We start from the raw sequence: 20678 nt of genomic DNA on the forward strand, positions 1-20678 counted from the left end.
AAATTTCAATGTAGACATTCTAATCAATTTCGTCGTAAATCCTTGACATGGCGGTCTTGTCATCGTCGACCGTCTTATGTGGCATATCTCACGTTAGTAATTCCCGAGGCGAAAATTTGCCGGATGAGACAATTTTTCCAATCAATATGAGATTGTTTGAACTTGATAATTAGTATGCCTCGCCTATACATGCCTATTTTCATTAATTCTTGGGCCAAGCGAGGGACGGCGCCAAGTTTTGTTCAGTGGGTGCAAGTGCTCCCATTGAACTTTTTCTTTTTTTTCATCGAATTAAACGTAACCCCATAAAATAGAGTTCCTCTTACTAATCAAATATTAAGACCCACTAGAATTTTAAGCTACTCACTTTGACCCTGCAATCTCTCTTAAGTTCAAATTCTCTGACATTACAAAAGAGGAGCTCGAGTTTGTTTTGGAACAATTCAAGACGATCTCTCCAAGCAACATGTGAAACCTGACGGGATTCATTTCACATTGATGAACCTTATTCCAAGCTCATTTCGACCACAAATTAGTTTTTTGAGTTATGCCCATCCTAAAAATCCATGGCCTACACAAATAGCCATTCAACCCCAAAAACACTGCAAAATTACTATAAAAAAATCATAAATTTATTACAATTATGTTAATTTAGTTTTGAACCTTTTATTGTTTGGCCAATTGTGTCCTAAACCGTCAATTCAATTCATCTGGCCAACTTTCGCAGATAATTGCTTACGTGGATGCTGGTTGTTCACTAGCACTAACGTGGATTATTTTTAATATTATTTATACCAGTTTTTTTTTATTTCTTCTTTTATTTTTTATTTTTTCTTTGAGCTATTTCAACCCTGAAAAACGCGCGCCCGTGCACTCGCTTTCACTCAGCAAGATAAATGACCTCCACATTCTTATCTGAAGATCCACCAGCGTTTCAACCGATTGCGCCAAACTTTGAGGATTCAAGATGAATCTATCCTCGAAAATGAACAATCAATAAGGGTATATTTGTAATTTGAGAAGTCAAGCATCAAATCGATCCATCCTTTATGATATCATAAATCACATTATATAAAATATATATATCATTTTATATCACTAACTGTGATATATCAAGTACATGTATACCATCCGAGGCATGCTCAGATCGTTAAAATAGATGGAATAATATTACGAAATGGTGTCATATTGTACCCCAACAAGAACCTCGCATTACTTAAGTTTAAGGAGCAGCAGCGGTAGGGACAGACTGGTCCTTCGGAATCGCGGGAATGAGTGGCAATGTTGGCTTGGGGACTTCAGGGAGATGAGGCAGTTCGGGCACTGCCGGCAATTCCGGCTTCGGTATGGTTGGCAATTCAGGCTTTGGCAGTTCAGGGACCAGCGGCAATTCGACTTTCGGCAGTGACGGCAACTCCGGCTTCGGTATTGTTGGCAATTCAGGCTTTGGCAGTTCGGGAACCGGCGGCAATTCCGCTTTCGGCAGTGATGGCAACTCCGGCTTTGGTATTGTTGGTAATTCAGGCTTTGGCAGTTCGGGAATTGGCGGCAATTCGACTTTCGGCAGCGATGGGAACTCCGGCTTCGGCAGGCTTGGAATGTCGGGAAGGTGAGGCAATTCGGGCTTAGGCAGTTCAGGCACTTCGGGCAGCGTTGCCTCCAAAAGTCGGCGAGCTTCGACCGAATTCTCGCCGATCATGAAAGGCAGGGCGAGGGCAAACAACACCAAAATACGCGCGAACACGTGATGGTCTGCCATTAGCAAATTCAAAAAACTTTGACGAAGATGGTGAAGAAGCTGTGAATCTCAAGTGAAAAGGGTCGTGGTGTGCTTGAGGAATGGCTAGATTGGAGGTTTTTATAAAGAGGGGGGACGTGGAGATTGGGGAGATTGCAAGTATGGTTCGGTAGGAAAACTAGCGAAGTGCTGTTGGTTCAACTTCTAAACCAATCTCATGTCCATACGTTCAACACGAGTTGAGCAAATTAATAGCTCCCAAAAGGATTTTGCCAACCCTTGGCTTTCTAAGATTGTAATGTAACTATCAGCTGTATCATACAAGCAAAGCTCCATTTGTTTGGAGGAGAATGAATGATTTGTGAGAATATTTTCTTAAAAATGATCGCTCGTATAGTCTAAAACAATTAATTAATTGAAAAAAAAATCATTATCGATAATAATTTATATCAATATTTTCGTGTAGGATGAGAATATTTTTCGTTAGTGGTGAAAACTATCACTTTTGAAAAATTATTTTTGAAATTATTCATTTTCTACGAAGAAAACGAAACCTAAGTATTCTCCCCATTTTTTCCCTCTCCCGTGACAAAATTAAATCTATAAACCAAACTTAATTTTTAACTTATATTTGCTGGAACGAGTTGAAATGGGTCATCCGTACTTTTATAAAAATAGATTAAAAATGGTTCGAACAACGAAACCCAACTATATACGAATCTTAATGGATACTACGGATCAAACCCGTTTTAATTGAGTTAGAAAAACATCGGCAACTAAAGGGACAAGAAAGGACATCTTGGTATGATGGGATTTGGATCAAACCCATTGTAGTCGAACTGAAAGAACACTAGCAATTGGATAGACGAGAAAGGACGTGGTGGCTACTTTCTTTCCATGTACCCAAGCATCCAGGAGAATGTTGCTACCGCCGCCACACAACCACCCGCCGGAGAATAGAAACCCCTACGCCAGCAGGGTCAGTGCAATCCACGGCCCAGGACTAGGATAAGAAAAGCAAGACGGAGAAACATCGCCACAATTAGCATTGTCGATGTTCTCGTCAGGGCTAGCCTCGAGAGGAACAATGCATACCAATTGCGGTGCCCATCATGAACTTCACCTCATTTGCAGTCGCGAACAATGCATACCGATCAGGGCCCGGAACTAGTGTTTCCCTTTGCCCTTCGATTACACAGTATCTTCTTTTATTTGCTAATTTTGTGTTTAACGGCAAGATTTTCAGATCTGCAGAATTTAATTTGCTGGATCTTTTCCCGGCAACAAGGTGATGGCGACGTGGAGGGGATGTCATTGGGACTAAGGCTGTCCATAATCCGAGTAAATACTTCAGTATTCGAAACAGGAAAGACAAGATATTGAAGGCGGCGGCTCGTGCAATCCTGTACGTACTCGTTGGCATCCCACGACGATCTGAACTCTTTGATTGAGCAATTCTGGTCGGTGGTCATCCACAAACCCGGGGGCTTATATTGAAGGATTCGAGTCTAATCCAAGTTTATCCGGCCGGGATGTGTCACCAGAATGTGTCACCGGAGCTGTATAGGATAACACATCGTATCCTACCTCTTATCCTCCCGACGATCAAATGCGACCGGAGCATAAGATTAGGAGGTCCTCCTCATCTTGTAGTATGAATCAGGCTTGTGCATAACATAGTAGCAAGAAGGAACTTTCAAATGCGATAAATCCTAGTTATGTAGGTCAAGTAACTTTGCTGACGGTCATCAGCAACATGACGATTCACAATTACAAGATTTCACTCGAGTTGTGTCATCAACCACGAGCTAATAAACAACGTGAACATGAGCAGTCACATGAATGACGTGTGCGCATCGCCACACCACACACATGACATCCCGTCGACGGGCACGTGAACATCAGTACACATGTGGCATCCTGTTGATGACCGAAGGGATCGGTATATTCATTAATCGGTATAGATATGCGACTGTCGACACACAGCGACGGCCAATTAATAGATACCGAAACGGGAACTGGCAACAGGCAAATAGCAGAACGTCATCGAAGGTCTTTGCGAGTGCGAGGAGCATAGGAATTGGAAGATAGAGCATTGGAACGCAATTACAAGATTCGAAGTCATGAAGAGACGTGAGCAGGCACACGCGCTTTGGAGGGAAAGAGCAGTTACCGCTTGGAAACATGATCGTGGGTCAATAACCATTGTTGGGGATGTTATCCCTTAAGTCCTTTAAGTGTGAATGAGAAGTGTGGGAGTAGGATAAGAGATAGATGGGACATGGGTTTATATATTGTAACTTTGCAAATGGGTTTGGGCCCCAATGGGCATCCCACTTTTGTGGAAGGGGAAGGACCTACGCAAAGCTAGGGTGTCCCACACGCGCGTGCGGCGCCGCCGCCACGGCCGGCCGGCTCGGTTCGGGCCGAGCCCGGCGTCTAGGTCTGGGCTTCTTATATTTCATTTTTTCTATTTTAGTTTTTGCCCATCAGTCTTTTATTTTTATTTTTTTGCTGAACAGACACATAGCCGAACAGAATTGTCTAGAAATTTCTGGACATTCATCCACGAACGAACAGTTGCAATTGTTCGGAAATTTCTGGACATTCGTCCGCGAACGAACAATTGCAATTGTTCGGAGAATAACGAACAAATACAATTGTTCGTAAGGAGTCGGTCGGTTATGAAAAACTACCGCCCGAATTCAAGCTTCGTGACTCTTTGTGGCTTTTCGTTCTTCCAAAAATAAATAGTCCTCGAATAGGCCATTTCGAGACACGTTTTCTTTTTTACGAGCATACATTTCAGTTTCCTCCAAATCTTGCATACCTGTTTTCCCCTCATACATTCCGTGCGATAATCCTACAAAGTTACGTTTGTTGGAGTCCTTTGAAGAAGTACCGCTTCGGAGGAACGCGATCCGTTCTATCCTGGGAGACAATTGTCCAACGTCCTCGGGTACGAAATTTGTCTAAATTGAGGGGACAAATTTGTCTTAAGGAGACAGCGACATTCGTTGGGCTCATATCAATCTTCTGCATACTCGTTTTACATTGGCTAAATGTTAGTCTTTCAATCTTATTTCTGTTTATACGAACTTAGATGACAATAATCTTAAGACAAATTCCTCTGTATTGGACTTCTTGTTTTTGCGCTTAGTTCGTATAATTTTTTGTTGTGAACAATCTGTTCTTCATTCGTTTAGTAGTGTATTGATTTTCTGTTATGATGATCATTCTCGAACTTCAATCGTAACATTTATAAGAGTTGTTTTTTGAGATAAACGTATTTTGCTTTTCGTGAACGTCATCGGTATTTTGTTTCTTATGCTTACTCGAATATGTATTGAGCATTGTGAGTATTCTGTGTGGTTGTATATTTCGTATACTGCTTACAATTTGAAGAAAGCGTTCGGTTGGGCTTTTGTGTTGAATACAACTTTCGTATAGTTGTCTTTCCCGAATTGTTGTCGCTCACATACTCACGTGTTGTACGATATAATTTGTTCTCGACGTTTTTATTGCAAGTTTTCTTTGTTACGTCGTTTATTAGTAAATTTTATATTTTTTAGAAATGGCTTCGACTTCGACTCCAATTACTCCTATTCCGAATCATGGAGAAAAGTCGGAAAAGTTCAATGGGTCTGATTTCAAGAGATGGAAACAAAAGATGTTGTTCTATCTCACAACCTTGAACTCTTCAAGATTCCTCCATGAGGATGGTCCTAAATTGGACGTTGGAGAGACAAATAAAGAAAAGGTTGCTGCTGTGGATGCATGGAAGCATTCTGACTTCCTGTGTTGTAACTATGTCCTCAACGGTCTAGATAATATTCTCTATAACATCTATAGTCCGCTGAAAACGGCTAAGGAGTTATGGGATAGTCTAGACAAGAAATACAAAACCGAAGATGCCGGATTGAATAAATTCATTGTCGGCAAATTTCTAGACTTCAAGATGGTCGATTCAAAGACCGTCTTAAGTTAGGTTCAAGAACTTTAAGTGATTATGAATGATATTCATGCTGAAGGAATGACTCTAAGTGAATCATTTCAAGTGGCCGCTTTTATTGAAAAATTGCCACATTCCTAGAGAGATTTTAAAAATTATCTCAAACACAAGAGAAATGAATTGTCACTTGAAGACTTGATTGTTCGGTTGAGGATAGAGGAAGATAATAGATCTTCTGAGAAGAAGGTTGGCATAAATCTGGAGGTCCCAAGGGCCAATATTGTCGAAGAAAGATCGAAACCCAATAAGAAGAGGAAAATGCCTAGCAAGTCCGGGGAGGGATTCACTCAAGGTCTGAAGAAATTCGTTGGCAAATGCTTTAAGCGTGGAAAGTCTGGACATCGAGCCAAAGACTGCAGAGCCAAGAAAAGACAGAAAACTCAGGCAAATGTGGTGGAAGAAATTTCCAATGGTGTTGATGATATCAATCTAATCGCTATGATATCCGAGTGTAATATGGTGGGAAACCTCAAGGAGTGGTGGATTGATCCTGGAGCAACTCGTCATATCTGTGCAAACAAATCGATGTTCTCGTCTTACACAAGCGTGGGGGATGATGAAAAACTCTATATGGGTAACTCATCGACCTCTAAAGTTGAAGGTGTTGGAAAGATTGCTCTGAAGATGGCATGCGGGAAAATTGTGACACCGAACAATGTTCTTCATGTGCCGGATGTTCGCAAGAATTTAGTGTCTAGATCTCTCCTTAGTAAGAATGGCTTCAAGTTGGTGTTTGTATCTGACAAGTTTGTACTCTCCAAAAATGAGATGTATGTAGGAAAGGGTTATCTAAGTGATGGTTTGTTCAAGTTGAATGTAATGATTGTTGTAACCAAAGATGCTATGAATAAAGTTGCTTCTACTTATGTGCTTGAGTCTTCTAATATATGGCATGCAAGACTATGACATGTTTACTATAAGTCAATGAAGAAATTAATGAGCATGAGAATTTTACCGGAGTTTGATTGTCCAAGTGAAAAGTGCCAAGTGTGTGTTGAATCTAAGTTCTCTAAGCCTCCTTTTCATTCTGTAGATAATAGAGTCACGGAACCTTTAGATTTAATACACACGGATATTTGCGACTTAAAAGCAATACCTTCTAGAGGTGGTAAGAAGTACTTTATCACATTTATAGATGACTGTTCGAGGTATTGTTATATCTATTTACTTAATAGTAAAGATGAAGCTGTGAATGCTTTTAGAACTTATAAGTGTGAGGTTGAAAATCAGTTAAATAAGAAAATAAAAACAATAAAAAGTGATAGAGTAGGTGACTATGAATTTCCTTTTGAAGAAATTTGTTCTAAATTTGGTATCGTTTACCAAATTACCGCTCCTTATACACCGCAATCGAATGGTGTGGCGAAAAGGAAAAATCGATCCCTAAAGGAAACAATGAATGCATTATTGAACAGGTTCGGTTTACCGCAGAATTTGTGGAGAGAAGTTGTCTTGACAGCAAACTTTATTTTAAATAGAGTACCTCACAAAAGGACACAACAAACTCCATATGATAAATGGAAAGGCAGAATGCCTAACTTGAATTATCTCAAAGTGTGAGGGTGTTTGGCTAAGGTTGCGATTCCTAAGCCTAAAAAGGTTAAGATAAGACCAAAGACCGTTGACTGTGTTTTTATCGAATATGCTCGGAATAGCAATGCATATCGTTTTCTTGTTCATAAGTCGGAGATCCCGGATATACATGTTAATACGATCATTGAATCAAGGGACGCTTCGTTCTTTGAAAATATATTTCCGTATAACATAGTATATGAGCCAATTGATAATAATAATAAGAGGCCTCGAGATACTATATCTAGAAGTGATTCAATGGAGGATGAACCTAGATGTAGTAAAAGACAAAAGACTTCCATGTCTTTTGGACCTGATTTTTTAACGTATCTCTTAGAGAATGAGCCTCGGACATTCAAAGAAGGCGTGACATCGCCAGAAGCCGTGACATCGCCAGAAGCCCCGCTTTGAAAAGAAGCTATCAATAGTGAAGTTAAATCCATCTTGTCAAACCATACATGGGAATTGATTGACCTTCCTCCCGGTAATAAGCCACTACAATGTAAGTGGATATTTAAGAGGAAAACGAAGGCAGATGGTGCTATTGATAAGTATAAGGCTAGGCTTGTAGTAAAAGGCTACGGACAATGTGAAGGTCTTGATTATTTTGACACTTATTCACCTGTCACGAGAATTACATCTATACGGATGCTAATTGCCATATCAGCAATGTATAGACTTGAAATCCATCAAATGGATGTTAAAACAGCTTTTTTAAATGGGGATCTAGAAGAAGAAATATATTTGGAACAACCCGAAGGGTTTGTTGTTCCAAGACAAGAGAAGAAAATATGTCGACTTATTAAGTCACTTTATGGCTTAAAACAAGCACCAAAACAATGGCATGCTAAATTTGACCAAGTCATGTTGTCAAATGATTTCAAAATTAATGAGTGCGATAAATGTGTATATGTTAAGCAAACTCAGAATAGCTTTGCCATTTTATGTTTATATGTATATGACATGCTTATAATGGGCAGTGATAGTAAGGTTGTCAAGGAGATCGGATGCTTGCTCACAAGTAAATTTGATATGAAAGATATGGGGATCGCAGATGTCATTTTAGGAATTAAAATTCGTAAAACATCCGAAGGACTATCTCAATCTCAATCCCATTACATTGAGAAGATTCTTGAAAAAGGCAAAAATCTAGGCATATCACCGGTAAGTACACCGATAGATGTTAATTTACATCTTTCAAAGAATACTGGTGTAAGTAAGGCTCAAAATGAGTATGCTAGTATACTAGGCAGTTTAATGTATGTCATGAACCGCACTAGATCGAATATCGCTTGTGCGGTAAGCAAGCTAAGCTGATTTACAATTAATCCAAATGAAAATCATTGGAAAGCTATGAAGCGTGTATTGGGCTACTTGAAGCATACTCAAAATTATGCTTTGCATTATACAGAATATCCAGCGGTACTTGAGGGATATTGTGATGCCAATTGGATAACCGGCACTAAAGACACAAAATCGACAAGTGGATATGTATTCACACTTGGTGGGGGAGCAGTGTCTTGGAAATCATCCAAACAAACTTGCATAACAAGATCTACAATGGAATCAGAGTTTATTGCTTTGGATAAGGTTGGTGAAGAAGCAAAGTGGCTTCGAAACTTCTTGGAAGATATTCCTAATTGGCCCAAACCAGTGCCCTTTGTATGTGTACACTGTGACAGTCAAGCGGCAATAGGAAGGGCAAGGAATGTCATGTATAATGGTAAGTCTCGATACATACGTCGAAGACATGACACGATAAGACAACTTCTTTCTAGTGGAATTATCACCATTGACTATGTGAAGTCAAAAGATAATATTGCGGATCCATTGACAAAAGGCCTAACTAGAGAGATGGTTGCGAAAAAATCAAGGGGAATGGGTTTAAGGCCTATAAACAAGTCATCACAGCGGAAACCCTACCTAGTTGACTAGAGATCCCAAGATCTAGGTTCAAAGGGACAACTAAGTTATGAAGATAGTGTAAAGTCTTGTCAAATTTTTACTCATTCCCAGATAGAGACAGAACTAATACATGAAGGTTAAGTAAAAGCTTTTAATGATTCTAAATTGAGTATATGATATACTATATGTTTAGAAATCACCTATGTGAGTGTGAAGTGAAGGCCGCTTCGGTGAGAATTGAAAAAAGGCCAAATTCTCTATAACACTCATGAAACCAGGCGGTGTTCATGGCCAAAACAAACACAACAGTGAGAACTAACCTTGTTCGAGATAGAGTTATGTGATTTCTATTGCCTAAGCTTACACCAAAGGTCGACGGTTCAAAGACATCAAGTCTATCGATTGACCGAGTAAGTCCGATAGGTCTCACTAGGGAAACTTCAAAGTCTCAAACTACTTATCTTGATATAACGATTTCTCACGAAATAATTGCACATTGCATTTCATGCATATACGAAGAGTCATTATGTCCGACCATCTCATTCATGTGGGGGATTGTTGGGGATGTTATCCCTTAAGTCCTTTAAGTGTGAATGAGAAGTGTGGGAGTCCCACATAGGATAAGAGATAGATGGGAGATGGGTTTATATATTGTAACTTTGCAAATGAGTTTGGATCCCAAGGGGCACCCCACTTTTGTGGAAGGGGAAGGACCTACGCAAAGCTAGGTTGGCCCACACGCGCACCCAGCGCCGCCGCCACCCGCCGGCCGGCTCGGTTCGAGCCGGACCCGGCATCTAGGTCTGGGCTTCTTATATTCCACTTTTTCTATTTTATTTTTTTCCCATCAGTCTTTTATTTTATTTTTTTTGCTGAACAGACACATAGCCGAACGGAATTGTCTAGAAATTTCTGGGCATTCGTCCACGAACGAACAGTTGCAATTGTTCGAAAAATTCTGGACATTCGTCCGCGAACGAACAATTGCAATTGTTCGGAGAATAACGAACAAATACAATTGTTCGTAAGGAGTTGGTCGATTATGAAAAACTACCTCCCGAATTCAAGCTTCGTGACTCTTTATGGCTTTTCGTTCTTCCAAAAATAAATGGTCCTCGAATAGGCCATTTCGAAACACGTTTTCTTTTTTCTGAGCATACATTTCGGTTTCCTCCAAATCTTGCATACCTGTTTTCCCCTCATACATTACGTGCAATAATCCTGCAAAGTTACGTTCGTTGGAGTCCTTTGAAGAAATACCGCCTCGGAGGAACGCGATTTGTTTTATCCTAGGAGACAATTGTCCAATGTCCTCGGGTACGAAATTTGTCTAAATTGAAGGGACAAATTTGTCTTAAGGAGACAGCGACATTCGTTGGGCTTGGATCAATCTTCTGCATACTTGTTTTACATTGGCTAAATGTTAGTCTTTCAATCTTATTTCTGTTTATACGAACTTAGACGACAATAACCATCACTTGGAAGTAAAATCATGTGGCAGAAACCATTCACCGATTAAGTTTATGGGACAATTAACATGTCGTTTGGCAAGAATAATCACTCGAAGGTAAAGTCGCAACATCACGAGGACATTGGCTCGAGGTGAGCGATTATCAACAGACCATAATAAACACCACCCGTCGTCTACTAAATATCCCCCGCCCCCACATAATCAAACAAGTTTATTATATATTATCTTTACTTTCTTGCACGGCACTTTATTTTCTTTAACTGTAGCTTCCAAATTCGCTCGTCGATTAAATTTCGGCATAGTAGTTTTACATTCTCGGGCATGTCGTCAATTAAATTCCGGCGTAGTTTGTTTAACTTTGGTCACTTTCATCGAGTCTATATCACTAAGCTTTGTCCTCGATTAAATTATGGCACGATTTGCATTTGTACAGTCTCACTCTAATCGGTTTGGTTGCTGTTAGTTTGCATATGATACTTCCTATCCGGAGTTGGCGAAGAACACTTGTTTTCTCTTAATTAAGAGCCGAAGAAGGACCTTCAATGAGAAGGTATTTCGTCATGGGAGAAATTCCGCCGAAGTTTATAAGTATATATTAGATGAACCACTATTCATTTGAATCGCAAGCGAAATTTCTCAATTCAATAATTTATCTACGATTAGATACGGATCTATCGATTGAAACAATTCAATTTTTTCTTACATCTAACTATTGAAATGCTGTAACTTTGTTAAATTTTACAGTATATGTTGTACATCGATAGTTACAGAATATGAGAAAATAACATTTTGCACTTTACATTGCAATGTTTAATGGAATGATGTATAACAATTTGTGATTTATATTTAAATGTAATCTTTATTTTAATATATTAATTAGACATTATATATTCTTTTGCGTAGGGATTATCACACGCATTCCATTATTGAAAGTCGCCTGCCTTATTGTATTGTCTATGGGATTTATGACTATCTTCGGCACATATACTAATTTCAGATATTTTTTACCGAACCGACCCATAGGTTCAATTCAATTATCGATACACAATTAAAAGATTTAAGATTTTGATTCACGATTTGCATCTCGGCTTCACGACTACGATTACTTTTCTTAAACTACCCTAGTGCCATAAAAGTAGTAAAGAAGAACCAATATGTTCTATCTCTAATAATTCATCATCCTCTTGGTGAGATATTCTAATTTCTCATGTGCACTTATTAGAATGCAAGTGCAAGTGTGTTAGAGAAATCACACATCGAAGAATTAATGTGGTGTGGAGCAGTTAATATAGGAGCTCGCCAAAGCAATGACAAGTGAATTCGAGATCAATATGATGGGAGAGATGAATTTCTTCCTTGGATTTCAAATAAAGCAAACAAGAGCTGGCAAATTCATTCACCAAGAGAAGTATGCTAAAGATCTTGTGAAAAGATTCAGTTTGGAAGCATACAAATTCACTTAAATACCTATGGCTGCATCTATCAAACTAGACAATGATGAAAAAGGTACGTCCGTTGATTCCAAACTCTACAGAAGCATGATAGGATCACTATTATACTTAAGCGCTTCTCGACCAGATATTTTTGTTTTCCGTATATTTATGTGTATGATTCCATGCTAATCCAAAGGAATCACATATCACAGCTATCAAAAGGGTCATAAGGTACGTTGGTTCATCAACCAAGATAGGGTTGTGGTATCCAAAACCTTCAAGTTTTGATTTATTGGGATACTCAGATATCGACTATGCGGGATGTAATATTGATTGAAAGAGTACCTCGGGTATATGTCAAATGATGGGAAACATGCTGATATTGTTGTTTTCAAAGAAACAAAACTCGGTTACTCTTTCAACCACTGAAGCCGAGTACATTGTGCTAGGGAGCTATTGTGCTCAACTTGTTTGGATGAAAAAATAACTTAACGACTTTGAGGAACAAAACTCAAATATTCCTATCTGTTGTGACAATATGAGTGCTATAAACCCGACTAGGAATCCAATATTGCATTCGAGAGCAAAGCACATTGAGGTAAAGCATCATTTTATTAGAGATCATGTCAACAACCGTGATGTATGCATACAATTTGTTGACACAAAACATCAGCTGGTTGACATATTTACAAAGCCTCTAGACAAGCAAGCGTTTGAATTAATCAAAGGAGAATTGAGAACGTCTAATCCTCCCGAGTGAGGAGTCCAAAAAGGCAAAAGATCCACAAGTATCGAAAAAGATCAGGAAACTAGATCTACGCAACATTCAAAAGATCATGTATTCTTAATCTCTTGAAAAAATTGCCGTTCTGACTTCTCGATAAATGCGCGACATGACCTTTTTGACGAAATATCTGATGTTTTGACTGCTGACATGATTTTTCTGTCATTACTATTCTAGATTTAATTTCTCTTATTTAATTTTTTGAATTATTACCGTTACTTGCTTTGAAAGATCATGTGCGCATGTGTGCCTCTTTAAGGGTAACACATTCACCACTCTACCTCCACTAGTTTTTCAACCATCTCTCTCACTCTCTTCTTAAACCACACACTGTCCTCTCCTTCTCACTTCATTCTCATCCACTTTACTCTTCCTCTTCCTCACTCCTACCTTCTCTCAAACCTTCGCCATGGCTTCTCGCAAATCTGCTCGTGTAAACAAGGCCGAGGCGAAGGCCGCCGGTCCATCCAACATAGACCTCATTGAAACTCCCGAGGTATCAACTCCAAGTGCCCGGATAGGAGGTGAACTGGCTGGTTCGATCCGTACTAGTACCACTTCACAGGCGGCTCTAGCCTCTCCAACAGTTAGCACACCACAATGTTTGGCCATAAAAGTCAAAACAGAGGCATCGCTGAATCATCCTCCCGAGTTCGCCCTGCCAACCGAAGGGATCACAATTCTTCCCAAGTTGATTAAGTCTCAAAAAGTGTTTAGTGCCTAGTTCCAGAACATGATGGAAATGTTGAAACTAAAGAAGAGCGTTGTAACGCCCCGCTTCCCTCACAAGCACGTACATCCATAACACACTGTAAGTACTATCCCAGGATACTCTTCATGTATGGCGAATGAAATGAAACTTGCAAGCGAAAAGCGAAAGAAAATAAACCCAACTCCAATCCATTGTCTCAATACATCCACTTAATGAGATGCGGGGAAACTAAAAGACTTTATCTATAAAAAAATACAAATAAATAAATAAATAAATAAATACAGGTCCGTACAAACGATACAAAAAAAAATTAACAATATACACAATTGAGGTCAAGGAGACAAGACGGCAAACCAAAAATGAAACCACCAAGCCCTAACCTAACACCGTCTCCAACAAAAAGTAGCATCAAAGTCAACTAACAACGGAGACTCTAGAAAGTACTAGTGTCCTCGGCTTGACTCGCGTCCTCATCGGGATCATACTCAGAGAAAGACTCCAACCGCACTTCGATTGAATCCTCGTCCATCTCGTCATCCTCCGAATCCGAAATCTCTATTACTTCTATATTCTCATCTCCCACTGGTTCTTTTTCGGGTATATTCCTTGAACCTACAGTGGACACTTCAACTTCTATCTCATCCCTGGTAGGGTAGCACCAAGAAGGTACAACCCATTCTAGCACATCTTGGGGCCTTAACTGTTTAGATACGACCCCGTTTACTCTACGAAACCATGTCTCGAACCTATGAGGCTTATAAGATGCTTCAAGCTCATCTATCCAAACCACGATTGTCCTTCTAACATATACTACATCTCCTCCTTCAGGAAACTCCTCAATATACCTAGTCATTTCTTGGGGTTCACCCAGTCGAACAGGCAACATCTTCAATTTCTAGGATCCGAAAAAGAAAGGTCCCACGACGGGGTGAGATTTACATCTCAGTAAGGCAAGTCTTATCCCTAGGTTAGACCGACAATTCATTCGGGTAAAAGCAACATAAGCTCAATGTGCACAGTAATGTGATGCATACAACAACCATACAAAGTACATGTATAACGATAAGTATCAATTACTCAATCATGGCAATATATCTCATCACTTTACTTAAGACAGGTGCACATAACGAAACCAAGCCGCGCCTTCCTTTCTTTCCACCTTCATTCGATTCAAGCCCGCGTGTGAAACGCCTCAGGCTAGGTCCGCGTACTTACGCATCAAACCGTCACATTGATAAAACCCACGTAAAACGCCTCGGGTTTTCAAAATCATCTCGGGTTTGTGTCAATACATCATAATTTCCGTCCCGCATCACTTACGCATCGGGACGCCGGCCATTTCCACCTCGCGTCTTTACGCATCGGGGTATCACAATTTCTCAAGCATGCCAGCAATTCATCATAATCATGACTTCAAGTTCAAATATAGTTCACACATAGAGCTAACAATAAAAGGCATGCGAGAACATAAATTTTCAATAAACAAAAGGCAAACAATACATATCAAGGTTTTTTTTTTTTGTCCAAATATCAAGGTTATTCAATGAGTCTTTAAGCAATTGGCACAACACGAGATTATTTATCAAACAACATCGACGTAACTCACCAAAATTTGCATAATCCTCATCGTATTCACCCAATTGAGCCCAATCGTTCTAGCCAAGGTATAAGAACTTTCTTACCTTAAGCTTAATCAGCAAAACACTTCTTTCCTAGCCCTTAAACACCTCGGCTCCCACAATTTTAGAACAGGGCAGCAAGCAGTCTAGAGAAAATCAATCAATTCATCAATATTCCTTCACCTAAACACCAAATCATCGATCATACACTTCCTCAACATATCACTCCACACCCTAACATGCCTCAAGGATCAAATTAAATCTCAATTCCATCACAAACAGCCCCCTCTAACTCGGTAAGAACATAACCGAAACAGGGTACCCCCGATTCTGTTTCAATCCAGCTCAAACAGTCCACAACTCAACCTAATCCTTCAATTTATCCATCAATATCCTTGTTAACACCAAGTTCTATGTATTAAGGGGCCTCACCGAAAATTTTGGCTCAAGACGACACCGGTTGGTCTTCGTTTGGCGCTAATTCCTTCTGATCCGCCATTGGACAATTTCTGCTCCTTTGAACACAACGGTGGTTCAAGGTCAAGATATCATTAATTTTCGCCCAAAAATTTACAATAACATCATATACATGTCTACTAAACGTAAAATTTGAGCTCAAAATTCGTCCGTTTGGTGGTCCAATAAAATACCAACAGAAGCCTACCTCCGGTTGAGTCGGTTTCCGGCAACTCGCGGGAGATTGGCCACCCCGAACTCCACAGTGGCTCAAACAGTGCACTTCTACTTGGAAAAGTTCAACAACAGGTTGATCTTCGCAGTGGTAAGTGGCTCACCGGCTGGTTGTTGACGGTTGAAAAGTTGGACGGCCGGGAAATTGGCGATCGAAGCGGGTCGGGGCAAGCTGTTTACGTGCGTGAGGGAGTGAAGGAATGAGAAAATGGAGGTGATGGTGGTGCTGTTCTGTTCTTGAACGTAAGTATCCGGAAGGAAGAAAGAGAAGATGGCTCATTCTCATCCTAAATTCTCTTAGGTGTCAAGTTCATTAATTGAGCACCATGGATTAATGACATTTGGCATTGTACACATAATATCACACTTTCCTTCCAATTTTGCCCCTCCAATTTTAGCTAATATAAAGGGAATAATCAAATGACAACAAATGCCATTGTCCGATTAATAAAAATAGGGTCGAAGCTCCAGGGGCAAAATCGTCTTTTCATACCCTTCGTCCGAAAATCCATTTTTTTTTTCACTAATTTTCATTCCCGACTAGGCGTCGTCCAATCCAAACTCATTTTTTTACAAATCTTCACTTCCATTTTTTTTTTCCATTTCTGAGATTCCATTTCGTGATCGATTTCTCGTCGTCCGTAATTTCAATTTATCTTGAACTAACGGGCGGCTTTTGCGTACATTACGCGTATTGACTCTGTGATTCTCATCACACTTAGAAAAATTCAAATCACGGCTATCCTGGTTGTCATGAAATCGCAAAGGTCTATTACTAGCCCCGACGGCTACGATCGTCATAAATCGATTTAAGGAAATTCGCAAATCATACGTTGGTTATACGGCATCACCCACGTCCCAATTGTATAACACTAGCAATGAATCCCTTAATTGTTCTCGGATCAGCGTCGGCTCTAAATATTCCCTCAATGACCCTTATGGTCAAAATGCCATTTTCGAATTAAATTTCCTAGGTCCACATATCTCATCACGCGTTAGCCTTTCCCCTTCGGTTAGTTAACTCGCGATTGATCGGATCCGAGCGAGACATAACTGAAATACTTCAACGAATATCTTACAGTCAAAGATCTCGAAATGACGGGAAAATCGGATTGTCACAAGCGCAGTACCAAAAGGATAGATATCTGCTCCAATTGCTCTAATTGGTCCCGAATTTGTTGTTGCTGGATCTTCCGTTGATGCACCCGAATCTCCTATTGAAAGATTGCCTCGCAAGCCCACCACTGAAGAAGTCTTAGAACAGCCGAAGGAAACAGAGGAAACCAGCCCACCACAAGAAACATCTGGTGGTGCTCATGTGCCAAAAGTCGGTATGTCCGCTCCAAATCTTCCTAAGTCTCAAAACCTGCCAAAGGAGTATATCGAGGTTGGTGAAGATCTCCTTGAAGCTGATAAGGGAATGAGTGACAAAAGATGAGAGGATGACGATGATGGAGTCTTTCAAAATTTTGAGCCTACAAAAGGTTTTGGGCCTAACCCCTCTTTTACTGACCCAATATTTTTAAGCAAGGAACACAAAAATGCTTGGCTTTCTATCTCCAAAAGAACTCTCGTTTTTCCCCGCATGATTGATTTCAAGTACCTTAACTTACATGATATTTTTCTGAGCGAGATTTTGGGAAAACATAAACTTTTGAATCAGTACACAATGGAGGATCCATGTTGCCCAAACTTGATCACGTTGTTTTACTCAAACTTGGACTTTTCGGATCCCATTCTTTCATCTTCACGTTTGACAAAAAAAGTTATCTTGTCATGATCGAGGAATTGGATGAGATTCTCCGGACCAACTTTCGTCTCTATCCAAAGCTGGAAATCTCTTCCAATGAAGCGTACGGTCTTATTTTAGAAACGCCAAAATTTCATTCATGATTTTAGAGAGATTATGCCTGTGAATGTTTTGCCTCTCAAAGTGAATTTTCTCCAAAAGATTTTGACTCTCATCCTGCATCCCAAGTCCTCGTCCTCAAACGATGTATCAAGATTTGAAGCTAAGGTCTTGTGGGCTCTACTCATTGGATTTCCCATCTCAATCCTACACCTCATCATATTGCACATGTCTTGGATCGCAAAAAGAAAAATAGGAAGACTACCTTATGGAGCACTTATTGATCGGATTTTCAAGAAGAAAGACATTGACATCTCCCAAGTCTCAAAGGAGTATCTCACTCGGATCATCATTGGGAAAAAGACTCTTGAGAAAATGATGCTAAGTGTTTCTCCGGAAGGATGGTTGAATGCGAAAGATGAGATCGTCACCATAGGGCCTAGAGATGATGAACGAGCAAAACAATTGCTCAAGGAAAGGTATGCTGAAGAACTAGTCGCAAGGACTAAGTAGAAGGCAAGGCTACTACGGCCAAAAAGGTCGCGTGTCCCTCTCGACCCGAGAAAGCTTCTTCTTTAACGAGACCATTTGTTTTTCCATCTTTGAATGCCTTGCTGGCTAGTATCCATGGCTAACATGTCCAAATACCTGGTCAAGCTTAAGAGGACAATCATTAACTTGGATTGCTACAACCCTCTAAACACCATTCCCGAGCCTACCCAATCTCCACCTTCACAAAAACACAAGTGCACTAGTTCTAAATGATCATACCTATTGTTTTGCGCTTTTTAATTGCCTGTTTTTTATGCCCCGTGGTTGTTGTTAATGTTTCTGGAATAGCTTACTTGTACCTTGTGGCTGCACCACCTGTCTTGATGAATGAAGTGATGTTGTTTGTATCCTGTTTGTTATCTCTTTACGGATTTCTTCTTTTGTGTGATCACAAAAAGGGGGAGAGTACTTATAGTAATATGTTTACGACCACATGTTTACACAGGAGATGTGTAAATTGAAAAGGAAGCACAAAAACAGGGGGAGCCTAAAGGCGAAAGCCTAAGGGCCTAAGAACAAAAGTTTCTCCCTCAAGATATTTATCCTAAACTGCTTATCTTTTAAACATCTTGAACTGCAACTAAAGAGCTAGATCAATTCCCTTTCAAAAATCAAAAGATAAGCTTAGTTAGTTCTTCTCCATATTCATTTTCAAATATTTTTCGAAGAACTCATATATCTGTAAATATGCTTTACAAAAGAAATACCAGCTATGCAGATTTTTACTTTATTACACTCTACAAACTCTATCTCACTTCACATCTGGGGGATAGTTTTGTCATCATCAAAAAGGAGGAGATTATTGGAGAAACATCTCGTAAAACATTTTGATGATTTCTAAACTATCGTTTGGTATTTTATTTATCTTTGATGTGCAGATATTTCATTTACATAACTAAGGATCGCATGATGGCGATCGGGTAAAAATTACTTGAAGACTAAAGCACTTTCGTGGAAACATCTGCTAAAGACCTCAAAAGATCTGGTCACCACATATTTGATATTGGAGTTTGAAAGATCAGGTCAAACGAGGAGTATAAAGTCCATACATGCTAGTGTTTTCAAAAGATCGGTTGAAGTTACACTCGCATGATAAAAAAGGTCAATGGGAGGATTTTTATCTTCTCGAGAACATAACAATGCCGTGCATCTACGAGTTGTGAGGTTGTATCAAGATAGTGTGATCTATTGTGTAAAAGATTAGCTCATGTACTATTTGTAACTTGTGAGGCGGTTTACTAGTGCATTCCAATCCGTGTTGTGGTTATTAGTTGTGTGGAATGGACAAAGGTTTGATATATAAGCCAAACCACTATATATCCGATGTGCTAATCTTTTCTATCTCTTAAATTTGCTTGTATACAATTAGATACTCTTTAGAGAAATATTTGCTCACTTGATCTTTTTTTCATACCACATTTGGTTTTCCACATTGATTGATAAGTTTCGAAACAACCTATTCACCCCCTTCCCCTCTATGTTGCATTGTTAGCTCCAACACTTATGGCCCGATCGCATCTCACTTCGCATATCGTTATGTTTTTGCATACTCCCATATCACAGTATTGTTACATATCCCACGTTTGTATGCTTCCTTGACATGTCATCATCATGCCCATTATGTTTTGCCATGCCGCATGTTCATGCACCATGTTGGCATATTATATGTTGTTATGTCATCATGATTTTCGCCCATTGCATGGTCTTATTGTCATATCTCCGCATGTTCATAGAGGTTAGAGTGCGTATTTTGCCATGTCATTATTTTGCACATCATTTAGCATATCATCATATTCATGTTCTCATGTTTCCATTCTTTTTGCATTGCATGCCATCTCGTCATTTGGGTAGAATTCATTTGTCATTGCATTCATATCATTTATGCATTGCACTTTAAAAAGAGAAAACCCAAAATCACTTCTTTTGAACATAAAGTGAAAATCAGTCAATTTGAGTTGCCAAACTTAGGATCTTTCATGAAATTTAAGGTACCGAAAGGGCATTAATTTTAAATAATTAATGTAACCAAATCCCCAAACTTAAAATCTCTAGTTCGTAGAAATAAAGTATTTTTATCAATACTTTATTTAGATTCCTAATTAACCTGCTAAAAATGATTAGTGGCAGCTCCAAATCTTAATTCAACTTAACAAACCAAAGTTGTGAATTGGTAGGGCTTGAGAGAGTCCGTATTATGATAGTCATATAATCAACTTGATAATCCATTAACCTTAATTTTTTAGGTCGCAACAATGATTCAGCCTTTGAATAAGACATTCAAGCTGAATAAACTCCTTAGTTACTACCCACAATACCTGACCGAGCACCCCACACAAACGCA

The 20678-nt window shown here is 39.5% G+C and overlaps 1 protein-coding gene across 12 annotated transcripts in view; it reads right to left on the minus strand.

Annotated features, from left to right (window-relative positions):
* Positions 1-1838, minus strand: part of LOC115746596 (protein PELPK1) — a 28427-nt gene extending 26589 nt beyond the window's left edge. For 10 of the 12 annotated variants that reach the window (XM_048278710.1, XM_048278712.1, XM_048278709.1 and 7 more), the window contains exon 1: positions 1382-1838. In XM_048278710.1, coding sequence (XP_048134667.1) covers positions 1382-1759 — 378 coding nt within the window. In that variant the 5' untranslated portion in view covers positions 1760-1838. Of the gene's footprint in view, positions 1-1327 lie in introns of all 12 variants that reach the window. The other 2 variants (XM_048278706.1, XM_048278702.1) reach the window with 1 other exon arrangement.
* Between the last annotated feature and the right edge of the window lie 18840 nt (positions 1839-20678).

This window comes from Rhodamnia argentea, chromosome 5, assembly GCF_020921035.1.
Source record: "Rhodamnia argentea isolate NSW1041297 chromosome 5, ASM2092103v1, whole genome shotgun sequence".
Taxonomy (NCBI): Eukaryota; Viridiplantae; Streptophyta; class Magnoliopsida; order Myrtales; family Myrtaceae; genus Rhodamnia; species Rhodamnia argentea.